Below are 14840 nucleotides of genomic sequence, written 5' to 3'. Positions count from 1 at the left end.
TGCAAAATAATAAAAAATTAAGAATAAAAACATACTTCAGTGAATTACTTTCTCTTTACAAGGATCTTGTTAGTTTGATATTATAATTATATATATTTATTGCTATTTGTATTTATTTTGGGGTATGACTTTTTTAGTTTCTGAGTGTGTAAAACACTGACATAGTTTTAACACTAGAACTGGAAGTGATATGGTCATTGGTTTCTGGTTATTTGTTCTGTTCCTCTTATTCCAGGGTAAGTAATTTGTTTTTTAAGTTACCAAAAATGTCCTGGAAACTACTCAAGCTCAGTTTACAGTTACATTGTATTCTCTTATGAGAATATATCACTGCCTTAGGGTTTTACTGCTGTGAACAGACACCATGACCAAGGCTACCCTTATAAGGACAACATGTAATTGGGGCTGGCTTACAGGTTCAGAGGTTCAGTCATTATCATCATGGTGGAAACATGGCAGCATCCAGGCACACATGGTCCAGGAGGAGCTTGAGAGTCCTACATCTTCATCTGAAAGATGCTAGCAGAATACTGACTTCTAGGCAGCGAGGGAGGGTCTTAATGTCCATGCCCACAGTGACACACCTACTCCATCAGGGCCACACCTTCTAATGGTGCCACTCCTTGGGACACACATATACAAACCATCACATTCCACTCTTTGGGATGAGCATATACAAAAAATCACAACCACTATTTGTATTGTTTTCCCTTGCTACTAACAGTAATAACGTTTGAGTTATTTCATATTTATGGAGGTATATATGCAAGACAGAGGTCCCGTAGTCATTTCCCTCAAAGGTAAGCACTTGTGTCATTTGCTGCCAAGCCCTCCTTTCGGGGCACTGTGTTACCATTTTGCTTTCCCACAAGAATAATTAAAAATGCATATAACTTCTTGTTTTCAGTCTCCAAGATTTGTGCTTAAAAACAATCTCTTCCTTAAAAGGCTAAAACACCAATATTTTTATTGTTATTTCTGGATCCAAAGATGTAATTATAATTTTGAAATTTAACATCTATATCAAGAGTAGGAGCACAATTAAACGCCTATGAACATGATTATCTGGTCCTTCTGCTATCCTCTGAAGTACAGCAAGCAACACACTGGTTCCATCTTCCAGATGGGAACACTGAGAGGAACCACGACTTACTTAGCTTCCCTTAGCAAGCAAGGGCCCTGTTAGTCCACTGACGCTTCTATTAGACGCAAAGCTCCTTCCCCTGTAACCTGCAGGTCTAGTCTACCAGTCTACTGTGTATTCCTGTAGCTTGCTACATAAAAAAAAAAACTGTGATACAAAGTTATATTTACTTCATGAATAGCAGAAATAAGAAAAATATTACTGAGTTAGGTTTAGATTTTTAGTTTATTTTACATACAGCTTCAATCGAACTTTATAGACTATCCAAATCTAGTAACAAAGTTAGCCCTGGAGCAAATAGGTCACATTTTAATTAAAGGGAGACTCTATTATATAAATACAAGTGACAAATCAGTGGTGATAGATTATTTTTATATATAAAAGTGTTCATTTTCTAATACTTTATGTTAAGTGAAAACAAGCAAAAACATAGCTCCAAGACTGGGTCAGTGTTCAAAGACTAAACGACATCTCTTTACACTCCCCAGACAGGTCAGACAAAGTTCTGTTCAGGCACAGAACTGCGTAGCCTACTGTGGTAATAATACTCACTCGTCCCGGTCAGACAGTGACAAGTCTATCTACCAAGTGAGGTTCATAAAAACCCTGGCAGGTGACATTCATCAGCATTGTAATCGAGCCCTCAAACAGAAGTCATGAGATCAATGAGCAGAAATATAAGCCCTAATTTTGTCTCACTTTCATAATGGAGATTATTCAACACAAAGTATAATCTGTCTGCTAAAGATGACATTTATTTTTGAACTTGAAAAATAAAGACATCCGACCCACATGTTAATAGGTATCTCCTTATTCTTTTTTTTTCTTGAGACACTGACCTGTATACTCATCTAAAACTTAACACCACATCTTTAAGTTATTAAATCTTTGTTTTGATCTATTAGTATTCACCAAAGTGCCACTTTATAAACCCGCACACTGAATAGCCAAGGCTGGAGGTGACCATCTGCAGCTTTAGAGTCCGCCTTTGAATCAATGAAAAGGGCTTTGTGTTTTCATTGCCAAGTTTGATTCGTGTGGTCATTAGGCATTCCCCTCAGATCGCATCAATGGAGCCGTACTCTCTTACGCCCATGTGTTGAATTCTCTTCTCCTCATGGTTTCCTTTGCCGGTTCTACTCAAGAATGACTATTGGGTCTTAGCCACATTCTTCTCACAGCTGTGTTAAAAAAGAGCTCCAGAAAGTCTTCCTAAAACCCATATGTGTATCTGGTCAGTTCTCTGTCTTGGGGTCACCTCACATTGTGGCGTGATTATACAGAGATTCGTTCTTTTTCTTGAACTGCGCCTCTCCCATCACTCCGGGAAAGATTAGGCCCTCTGAGAGTCAGGAGTGGAGAACTTGAGAGGCGGATGTGAAAACACATAACTCAGCTTAGAAGGCAGATTACTTTAAGGAAGATGTTTGAAAATGTTAAATGTTATTTGTTATTCTTATACATTTTATAAATAATAATATAAAGGGAAATCGCATAGGATTTATTCAGGATTCCAAGATATTTCAGAGGAAATAGTAAAATATCACAATATTCTATAAACTATTAATAGTTTGTATAACTACAAAAATCATAAAAATCAAAATTATTAAGTTATACAATATCACTTGAATTTTAAATTTTAATCTTAAATTTTAATTGTCAGCTGTTACACAGAAACATCTGATAAATCGACATAAAGACTTCTTCATTATACTTTACTTAGGCTAAAGAATAAATGGGAAAGTCTGTTTCTGTTGCATTTAAGAATCCATAACCACTAGAGATGGATGGAGAGATAGATGGCTTAGTGGTTAAGAATAAACAACAGTGTAAAAAAGAAAAATATAATTCAGCTGGAACTCTGTACAGTGTCATTAGAGATTATTTTCTTTTTGAACGCACGGGCTCAAGAATGAAGAATGAATGTATATTTACGTGTTCATAATTTCACAAAGTTATGCTGAAAGCAAGCAAGGATTTTTTTTTATGGATTTATTGGGAAATCTCTGTCCCAGAAGGAAGCAGTAGTCAACTACAGAATCTCAGAATTTGAATTAAATTTAAGCTTCTCCACCAATCCAACAGAGCTCCTGTTCAGGTTTATCAGCTTTTCAATGAGGCTTTACTTCAGGCAAACTAAGCTTTGAGTTATGTAAAGTTGTATTCATTCTCTATACTAATAATACCAATTTATACTAATTTTACTCTACCAATTTTACTCTGCCAATTTTACACTAATAAACCAATTTATATGTTTAAAGCAAAGAAAACAAAGGGGAAGTTCTAAGAGTTGCAGCAAATGTGAGGACAATGACCCATTGTAGCACGCACATTAAGTGTGATGTAGTGTGACACAGCATCCGAACTGTAATACTGAAGAAGAAAACTCAGTTTCTACAATAGATCCACCCCTTACCAGTGATTAACTTCATTAGGCAACCACTTTCCAGAAAATTGAAAACATTTGATTTATATTATTTCTGTTAGCTATTAAACTAAGTTTAAGGAAGGTTATTCATTTTAAAGAACTATACAGGAACAATGCAGCCCACTTAAGGTTAAGCAGTAGAAGGGTTTGACTGCATCTAAGAAGAGAATTAAGGAGATGTGCTAGGTAGAACTCACAGTTACATGTAGCTTACATTAATATGGAAGCCACATTTGATCCTGGTTATAAAAGCTCCTGTGACATTTTTTCTCTCTATCAATTACTAGTCAAAATGTACCTGGTTATTTAAGTAGATTCTGTAATTGTCCTGGGTGACAGTTTTGTTTTTGGCTTTGTTAATGTTAATTAACATTTGTTGATTAATGAGAGAAAAGAAAACACGAGTATGAATGTGCAGACCTCTCATCTTCCAGGCTTTTGATCTTTTTTTCTTTTCTTCCTCTCCATTGTGAGTTACTGAAACACGTTCATCTGTTTCATGCAGAAATGTATATTAACTTGATTCTAGTAGACGTTTCTTATACTACTGGAACACAGCTCTGAAATGAAGAAGCTATCACATGCCACGAGGAGTGACATAATTTAGCCTTTTAGTTCTGCTCTCAGTCCTGGTTCTGTCCTGCCTGAGGGCTAACTCTTACAGGTCTGTCTTAGGAGGGCATGGAAGCTCGGACTCAGTGAGCTCCTTGCTTACTTTCCATTCTTCTGCACTCTAAGTCTGGGTTAGGAGCCAGTCCTAATAAGCCCACATTAATCCTTGCACAGTATAAAGGAGGGAGCCAGAGAATTAAAGTTATGTTTCTTTTTTATTTAAAAGTGAGGAATTCCCTAAAGGTTAAGCTGTGGCCCAAATTCTTTTAAAAACAAATGAGTGCAATTAAACATCTGTAGAGAACTGTATCTCTTTCTAACACAATGAAAATAGATAAAAAAAAAAAAACAAAACCTTACTTTATGTACTTAAGGGATAAAGGTGCTCCAGTAGATAAGTATATACTGGAGTTGGTAATTTTAATTAAAAGGTATACTTGTTTTTACAGAGAACAAGATTTATATTTTTGGTAAGTTAAATATGTACTTGGGTAATTTAAAAATCACAACTGGCAAACTCAGAATCCCACTGTGTAGCACACCACACCGGATAAGAACAGATGCAGCATACTTGGGTGTGCATTGCACAGAGAGTCGGGAGTCCTTGCAGCACACCTTCTGCGTGCCAAAGGCAGTAGATTTGTGTCTGGTCAGATACAGCATTAGGAACTGCAGAGCTGGGTGAGCACTGGAAAAGAGTATCACTGAGGATCCGTCTTTCCAGAACAAGTTTTAAGTGTCAAACACTAAACACATTTGAAGGCCTTCTAGTCTATTATCTGTATTAAGGCACCCAAGGCAACTTCCAACACTGTTTTAATTATTAATTTACTCTATATGGTGAGTTGAGAATTTGTAGAAGTTTGATTCAATTCACAAGCATTCCTGGTATTAATACCTGTCTAATGCTGCTGTGAAATTAGTATAGTCCCACCCAGAATTTATAAGAAAAAAAAAAAAACAGATAAAAGTTGACAAGGAAACATTATATTAAAGAGACCGTGTAATTAAAAAAAAAAAGTTCACAAACACTTTTCACATTAATCCAATTAGGCATATTTTTGCATAACTTTTTTTCTTTGTGGTCAAAATTCAAATCTGGAGCAAAACTAAAACGTCCAGGGGTGCCTTCTGATGAAAATGGTAGGTAGGCCTTTTTCGTTCTTTTCTTAAGCTGAGAAACTGGAAATGCTCAGCTAGCTCCCCTTCCCACAGGCAGAGCCATCATCCCGTTTTATAATTCAACCTGCAAACAGCTTAGGCAGCTGATGTGGAAAGCATGTTTGCTCTGTGCTAAGAACCCTTGTGTGACACTATGGTGACTCCCCTGACACTCTGAAGGGAATTGCACATGGCTCTTACTCAGCAGGCTGAGAATTCACAATTCCTTTGTAGCATCAATTTCTTCCTAGAGATCAGTATTTGGCTAAGAGGCAGGAAAGACTCTGTTGGCTTTCTATGTTTTCCTTTCCTCTTCCTGTCAATATCACTCAAAGAGGCAGATGCTGTTTTCAAAGACAACTCTAAAAATTTATCAAGTGAATTAGACTATCATAATCTCTGATATTTTGAAACCCTATAAAATTTAAATGAGAAGAAATCATGTAGTTTTTAAGCAATTGATTTATTTTTTAAGAAAAAGATGAATAGAAGGTTCAAAAGAGCTGAGATAAGTTTTCTTGAACATACGTGCAAATGTCTTTAAAAATAGTTGTTATGTCCATCTGTCTGATTTATTCATCATGTAGTAATAGTCCATGAGGAAATTTGAATAATATTGCTGTAAATCTGCCTTACAGGACAAAGGATCATATGATATGATAATGATAACATTATTTGAATGTAAAACTCAGACCTGACTGTCATGATGGTCATCACATAAGCTCATAAAGCTTTGGCATGCTAACTTGAACAAAGTTATTTTTTAAAAAATATTTTGCTTAGTGCCACAAGAAGTATATGTCTATAGAGAGAAAATAAAATGTTTTATCCATCATCAATGTGTTGCAAATCTTCAGGATCATAAAAGAATCATTTACTAGAATAGTATGTCTATTTTCTCTCTAGTAAACAGAGATAGGAAGTGGTCTTTAGAAAAACTATTAAAAGACATTTTTATTGCATTTTCTGTGCTCTTTTTTTCTTTTTTTTCTTGGATTTTTTAAAATTTACATTTCAAATGTTATCCCCTTTCCTGGTTTCCTGTCCATAAATTCCCTATCCCATCCCCCCTCCCCCTTCTTTACACCCACCTACCCACCCCTTCCCACCTCCCTGCCCTGACATTCCCCTGCACTGTGGGGTCCAGCCTTGGCAGTACCAAGGGCTTCTCCTCCCATTGATGCTCAACAAGGCCATCCCTTCTACATATGCAGCTGGAACCATGGGTCTGTCCATGTATAGTCTTTGGATGATGGTTTAGTCTCTGGGAGCTCTGGTTGGTTGGTACTGTTGTTCTTATGGGGTTGCAAACCCCTTCAGCTCCTTCTGATATAGCTGTCTCCCGAGAGGCTCTGCCAGCATGACAAATACAGAGGCAGATGCTAGCAGACAACCATTGAACTGAGACTGGGGTCCCCATTGAAGGAGTTAGAGAAAGGATTGAAGCTTCTGTGCTCTTAAACTGTTTTGTTCCTTATATCTCTCTACAGCTTCTATCTATACAACCTACCTATCAAAAACAATCTAAATGATGTGGTATTCATCAAATCTACACATATTTATAAATAGGAGTACATGTATTCAAAAATTCAGAAATACAGCAGGTTTTACCCACCCCCACCTCCCAATGGCTTTTCATTACTGAAGTTTTTTATTTTTAAAAATATTTATATTTATTTATCTGTATGTTATTTGGGTGTGTGTGCCACTCCCGTTCAGGTAACTGCCAAGTTCAGGAGAGGGTGCTCAGATCTCATGGAGCTAGAATTATTGGTGGTTTTGAGCAACCCAATATGGGTCCTGAAATCTAAACTCAGGTCTTCTGGAAGAGCATCAAATGCTCTTAACTACTAAATCACTCACCTGTCTTTGAAAAATCAGTTTATGACAATTGGGCCAAGAACTATTTTTGGATAATGAGGTTCAACATTCATTAAATTTAATTTTGTAAGTATTTATATGTCATATTAAACATGATAATTCCATACAACTTTCCTTCCCAGAAATACTTTTAAGCTTTAAAAAAAATTCAGACAATATTAAAATTTTATAACACAAAGAAAATAAAAATATAAAACTTAAATTCTATAATTAACAATATTATATGATATCTCTTCAATATTTTTGAAGACATTGGATCTTAAATGAAATTAAATTTGATAGGAGTTTAATTTGGTTGGTTAGCACATGAATTATAATCTGGTCATCAGATCCCAGCACCTTGGGGAGCTGAAGATGTGTGCTGCCAGTAAGTGGGCAGAATCAACAGTGAAGGTCCTCTTTTTCTGTAAATGCACCAACTGGGGAAAAGACTTTATATCCAGAGTCCGAATCAATCAGAGCCCATGTGATACTGCACCATGTGCTTCTGACCTGGCCAGCCCGCCCTTATTTCATTGTTCTTATGCCCTTTTGTTGGTGAGCACTTGCAGAATGTCTACTTTATAGATAACATCTGTCAAGATTTTGGAGATGATGTATGAAGATGGTGTCTGTGTCTTGGGAAACTTCAGAGAGGTTATCACAGAAAATTCAAACTTTTATAACACTAAAATGACTAAAACTGCTAATAAAAGCACAGATTAAGAATGATGAAAATAGCTGGGGGTGGAGGGGCACTCGTAGCAGTGGTGCACACCTTTCATCCCAGCACTGGGGAAGCAGAGGCAAGAAGATCTCCAAATTTGAGGCCAGCTTGGTCTACAGCGCAAGTTCCAGGACAGCCAGGGCCACACAGAGAAACCCTGTCTCAACCACTCCCAAAAAAACAACAACAAAATCCAAAACAAAACAAAAAACTGAATGAAAACAATGATGAAATAGAAAAAAAATCTAAGGATTTATTTTACATGTGTGAGAGTTTTGCCTACATGCATGTCTGTGTGCCATGTGTGTGCTCGCTGAAGCAGAGGTTAGAGTTACAGGTGGCTGAGAACTGCTGCGTGTACTTGAGGCAGGAAAGGAGTTTTATGGCTATTGCCACGTCTGGATCAAGGAATGAGGAGGGGTTGAAGTATTAAGGGCAGGGTAGAGGGAATCAGGAGACTCAGGCAGTGGTAGAAATTGGAGCTAAAGGAATGCAAAGGGCAAAAGGAGGAAAACCAGGAGCACTGGGGAAACTGCTGAAGTCCATCAACTGACATGGGGAACCAAGGAGAGTGGGCAAGACCTGACTGGCAGGAGAGAAGACAGTGTTCTGGGGACACGGGGTGAACCTTATGAGAGAGCCGAGCACTGACACTGACCCCCGGAAGTTATCTGAGTGGGTGGCAGTGGGTGAAGTTATATAAATGCATGTGTTTCTGGTAAAGTTCAGAGCTAATCTTTAAATAAACCATTATGTAAAGCAGATATATTTTTCAAAAGAAGAAGAGTAGAAACAGATATAGTAGTATCAGAAAAAGAAGATGGAGTTATACAACCCTGTTCCAATGACATTAGGGAGGAATAGTATGGTATTAAGGATAAAAAGAGTTCAAATGCTACAAATATTCTAAGAGTTGACTGTTTTGTAAACGTAGTGCTTACTAATAAGTCCTAGAATAATAGTATATGATCATATAGCCATATGTCAGCATTTCTAAGGTTTTAAACATTCAATTGGTAATCTTACTCAATAGGTAAGATGCATCATATAGAATTTTAGGACTTATGTGTCCTAAGAACTTACATGTTTAAACCATATATAGTCTAGTCACATAAACACATACATACAAATAATGATATTGGGAGTATATCGTTCACTCAAGATCTTCTAATATACCTTTAACCCCCCCATACTATAATAATAAAGAGACTAGAGAGATTTTTCTTCCTAGGAAGATAAAGACAACTTTGTAGAGAAGATGCAATTGAACTGGTCTTATTACATTGATGAATGTGATGTTGTTAATAATGTAGTGTTTAGAATATTCCTAATAGTTCTGCACTCAGTATTTATATGTTATACAAATTATTCTTTACAAGAAGTCAGTCTGTGAAGCCAGATTTACCGTCTAACCTGATCTAAGAACTTTTCTTATGGGATAAAAAATGTGCCACAAGTTCCCTTGGCAATTAGTAGGAAAGCAGGAATTGAAATCCAGAACTATTTGACTTGAGCACTGACACCATTTTTCTATGTGCTGTGCTGGACTGACTCTCATAGAATAAGCAGAGTTCTCCAGGAGGCTGGCAGGGAGGCCAAAGGCTCTAAGTAGCGAGGTCAACATTTGCAGAGGCATTTAGACTTGAAAAGGCAGAGCACTTCTAAGCGACAGAGCGGTAGGGAGAGAGATAACAAGAGGAATACTATGGAGCATACATGTTCCAGAGCCTTGCATGTCTATTTCATCGAGCTCCTACCACATTTCTGAGGAAGGCGTCACTGTGAATATTAGTGTGAAGTTTCAGAATAAACTCCAAGTGCATAGCTAAACATTTTTAATCCAAAGTCTAAGTATTCAAATCATCATGTTATATTAATCATATACGTACATCTTTATCTTTATTGTAATTGTTTATCAGTTATATAAGAACAGGTTAAAGTGTGCCATGGACTTTGGAATAGGGAATTCCTTTTAATCGTGTAGAGAACTGTTTCGTCCCCTTGCCCACAATGTAGTGACTCGCAGAGGAATAGACAGGGAAACGCACATGGCCACGGCGAAGATGCAGACTACCTCATTGTGGCTAACAAAGTAAATAGAAAACGTAAAAGAAAGCCAATAATAGTTCACCTAGGTCTTCTTGGAAACCAGAGAAAAGCTGTGAGAAGTCATTTCGACACTTAGCTTGTATAAATGACAGGTTGTATTTAAACCGAGCCCTAGCTTAACATTCCACTAAAAAGATTTTGTTTGAGGTTAAGTGTGCAAAATCAAGATGATAAAAGTTTGTAAAATACCTAAAACTATCCAATTCACTAAGTACCTGAGACATGATCTTTTCACACCCTGGTATACAAAAGATCTTCCTTTTAAAACACAATCATGCTAACTGGCTAGATAAGTATGGAACCTCCAACATTTTTTGAAAACTAACTAGTCTCAAGGAACCATTATTTTAGGGAATTTAAGTCATATAGCAATGAAGTGTTTACACACGAACTTTGAAATTTAAAATTATTTGTAGATTGTACAAACAGAAGTAACAATACAATTTATATATCACAGCATTCTTAGTTTGTTAATGCACGTTGCACATAAACTCAATGTATAGTTTCAGACTGAATTTGTACCTGATCTTAGAACAGATAATGAGCAGGACTTAATCAAAGTTTCAAGGTACATTGGTAGTAATGAATAAAGGGTGCAACCCCTGAATTGTTCCAAAATGGCTTTGCCTAGATTCACCCAAGTCTGGGGTACCAATTTAAGTATAGTTGCAGAGCTGCTGGGGAAATGGCTGAGACGACTTATTTCACCTAGGAAGTAAAAGGGAGTAACAGTCCTCGGCATACAACTTAATATTGGAATACTGGGAAAAAAACATGAAGGAAAGAAACTGTGTTGGCAACTAGAGGCAATAAAGTTTGTGAATGCTGATGTGATGCTGTTAATCACACAAAAGAAGGTTAGGACGACAAGCCGTATTCCATAAAGCTTCCTCAGAAAATGCTGCTACAATGTTCACGCTCCATAAATTAATAACGGACATCTTTCCTTGGGAAATTGTTAACATTCTGTGCACTGTTGTAAGGACTGACTGATTATGCAGCTTTGCTTAAATTTTAATAAAAATGCAAAGAACTGTCAAAATAAACAAATATAATTATGCACTCGGAAAGCTGCACCACATACTTCTAAAGAACAACACAAGAAAATTAATTTCTCTGTACTGGGTTCAGTGCAGCTAGAGGCCTCAGGGAACAAGGTCACAGAAGATCTCAACTCCAGAAACCTGACAGGGAGGCTCAGTGAGCCCAGATGCTGGTAACTTGACTGCTCCTCCCCTTTGCAAATAACACTGTGGAAGGATTTAAGCACCATGGTCTCCATGAATTGAGCAGAGGCAGTTAGTATAAACAACTTGTCCCAAATAATGATAGTGACGATAAGGGCCAAGCAAGTAATTTTTTATATCAAAAAAGGATGTGAAATGTAAGCAAAAAAAGTTCATTTTGGTTCCTTTTTCCTTAGAGCATTAGTAAGTATACAGACAAGAAAATAATACGTGTATGTATTGTTGAGTTTCCCAGGGAAACTTCTTTTCGTTTCTTTTTTCTAATGTTTCATGCCTAACATCAGGGCTGGGTCATTTACTCACTTCTGAACCTTTTCACTGGCTGCTCGGGAGACCTCCACGGCACACTGAAGCTGTAGCTCCATGTCTGCGTGCTCAGTGAGAGCCTGCTGAAGTTGGGTGGCCAGTTCTTCATTCTGCTGCTGAGTGATGGAGACCACGCTCTCTCGGTTTTTTAAGGCATCTTCATAGATACTAAGGGCGTGGTTAAACTGATCCTTCAAGGTTTCTTCTTGAGATAATGATTTGTGCAAACTGAGAAAATATAAAAATACAAATACGAATAATGTAGGCTGAAAGGTCAATGATTTGTTTAATAAAAAAAAATCTTCATTTGAAACCCCTCCTCTAAAAATCAGTATACAGTACTTAAAGGGGCAAATGTCAGTAACTTTTATAACTTATTATTATAATTGATAATTGTTCTGTAACTCTGCCGCTAGGCCAGAAGCTATGCAGACAACTGATTATCTATGCTATCAAAGCACACAGAAAGATGCTGTAAAATGTTAATTTAATTATGTCAGGGTAAATATTACATTCAATTTTCTTTTGAAGGAATAGCACAGAACTAAAGAAATAAAGTATCTCTAGGTAAATGAAAGTATAATAAGCTGACTGAAAAGACGGGAGGAGAGTGGACGTCGGTGTAGGAGAGCCAGGGCCCAGCCAAGTACTAAGTGAGAATGAGCGAGCTTCGTGAAACACCCACCAGCCTTACACACAGACCCTTCCACTTGCCACAGTGGAAGTGTGGATGAGGTAAAAGCACCCGTCAGATGACATGTATCCAGGTACCTATTTTTGTGGTTAATGAATCTTATGATAAATACATCCACTCATTAAGCGGTATGGAGAGAGGGCGTATAAATTAAGATGAAATGGATGCGGAAGAAAATGCAGACAAATAGAATCCTAAAATGCTAAAGGTCAGATCTTTGATATGTCATTACACCCACCACCTGAGGTTATTTTGAAATGGCACCAAGCACCTCACTCAATTAAATAAAGACATTTTGAAAATATAAATATTTAATAAGGGAAATTTAAAATCCACACAGGAGATGTTCTTTTTTTATTAAATAAAATCATTCTGGTATATGAATACAAAGGAAATGTCGACAGAAGTGTTGGAAGTGCAACCACTGAGCTATATAACACAAGTTGATAATATGCATGAAAGCAATATAATTCTTAAAGCCGCAAAAAGCTAGTTGGAGAACTTCGGTACTGGCCTAATACTCGTCTGATGCTTCATCTAAAACTGTTCAGATGAAAGTGATTATAAATTTCTTCTTTCAAGTTTCAGAAAAGCCTTTATAGTGTCCTCAACGTGGGGGTAAGTATCTCATAGAAACTAAGACAGTTAACATATCAAAAGAAATCATTTCAGGATTTAAATTAATCCCCGACAATAGAGAATGTTGCTAAACTCTGGTCAGCTGGTTATCCCGTGTAAAATTAGAATGACGTGCAGATGGATGTGCAATTGGACCCTTTATATCCCAGCTCAAAAAGGCACTCATTATTCAAGTTGCCTCCTAAAGATTCGCCTTCCATCAGGATGTTATCTACAGTATCAAACAGTAGTAGATACAGTGATTTCTTTAAATTACTTTTATCTTTTTATTTTACAGCCCAGTCCTTACTCCATCTACTAGTCTGCCCTTTCACAGTTCCCCATCCCATTCCTCAGTCCGCCTGTCTCCTAGAGGATGTCCCCACCCCCACCTTCACCCCCAGGCCTCCCTACTTCCTGGGGCCTCAAGTCTCTGAAGGGTTCTGTGCATCTTCTCCCAGAGGATGCTCACCATACCCTGAGGCCAGGCCAGGCCATCTTCTGCTAGTGTAAGTTGCCTGGTTGGTGATGTCAGGGGTCTGGGTCAGTTGAGACTGCTTGTCTTCCTATGGGGTTGCCCTCGTCCTCAGCTTCTTCTAGTCTTTCCCTAATTCACCCACAGGGGTCCCTGAATTCAGTCCAATGGTTGGGTGTCAGTATCTGGCTCTGTCTCAGTCAGCTGCTTCTTGGGCCTCTGGGAGGACAGCCATGCTAGGCTCCTGTCTATAAGCACAGCATAGCATCAGTAATAGTGTCAGGCCTTGGAGCTTCCCTTCAAGATCGATCCCAAGTTGAGGTCACTGGACTGCCTTTAACATCCTGCAGTGGCATCTCTGGAAAAAAAATCCCTAAAAATAACAAATATATACCTTAAACTCATTAAACCTGCAAACAACCTTTTTGAATAGCCTTATTTACTGTCTTTGTTTTATGAAATAAAAAACAGAAACAAAGAGAGGCAGGTAATTTAAATAATCCCCCTAGCAGAGACTGCATTTGAACCCACAGCCCCACTCCTAGCCCTTGTGTTTGAACACTTCCTCCTCTAAATGTAAAGCTTTTCCTGCCCTTGGCATTTGTTTGTACTACCTTCCCTCCATGACAAACTCCCACTCATTGGGGAAGTTTCAGTCTAAACTCCGCTTCCCCGACAAACCTTTGAGACTCTCCAAATTTAAATTTTTTATTGTTAGTTCTTTGATAACTTCATTTAAGCAAATAATGCATTCTGGTTACTCTCCCACACCTCTTCATCTCTTATCAACCTAATTTTCACCTGACTGTGTCTTTCTCAGATGCAAGACTTTGAATTTGGCTTTGTTTTGTGATCCACTTTGTTTAATCAAGGCACCTGGTGGAATCTCCTGTGGGCATGCAATAGAAGCAAAGACTTCTCTCCTCCCTTTAGTAGGAAACCGTTCAGAGTGGCTTTCAGTCATTCTTGTGCAGATCCCGAGTAGTCACCTGTGTCTGTTGAGAGGTTGTAATTACAAAGGCCCTGTACTGTTCAGATTTTGGCATTTGGCAGTAGAGCATTTTGCAGCCCTTTTCTTAGTCTCTGGCCTTGACATTTGTTCTCCCTCCTCTTTGCAATGCTCCCTGAACCTAGGAGGGGATGATATTAAATGCCATGTATAGGGCTGAACACTCAGCTGACACCTATTCCTGTACTTGTGTAGCCCTAAGTCTCTGTAATCGCCACAGTTCACTGGAAAGAGTTTCTCTGATAAAGGTTGTAGTTATCTATGTGTATAAGCACATGTGCGCACACACGTGTGTACACATACACACACACACACACAATTTAGAAGGCAGTTTGAGCGTATGTCGGTGTAGCTAAACAATAGAATTAAATTTGCTATTAGTGTGAGTGTAAGACTCAGGTAGCCACTATGGAAATCTGTTGGAATTTCTTAAAAAGCTGAAAACGGAAC

The 14840-nt window shown here is 37.8% G+C and overlaps 1 protein-coding gene across 5 annotated transcripts in view; it reads right to left on the bottom strand.

The window, feature by feature from the left end:
• The window catches only part of Mipol1 (mirror-image polydactyly 1), a 335792-nt gene that overhangs the window by 36806 nt on the left and 284146 nt on the right, over positions 1–14840 (bottom strand). For all 5 annotated transcript variants that reach the window (NM_001399384.2, XM_087551904.1, XM_087551903.1 and 2 more), the window contains 1 exon segment: positions 11592–11822. In NM_001399384.2, coding sequence (NP_001386313.1) covers positions 11592–11822 — 231 coding nt within the window.

This window comes from Rattus norvegicus, chromosome 6 (genome assembly GCF_021556685.1).
Source record: "Rattus norvegicus strain SHRSP/BbbUtx chromosome 6, alternate assembly SHRSP_T2T, whole genome shotgun sequence".
In the NCBI taxonomy this organism is placed as follows: Eukaryota; Metazoa; Chordata; class Mammalia; order Rodentia; family Muridae; genus Rattus; species Rattus norvegicus.
Note: the sequence above shows the minus strand (reverse complement) of the source record. Positions and strands in the feature narration are given on the sequence as shown.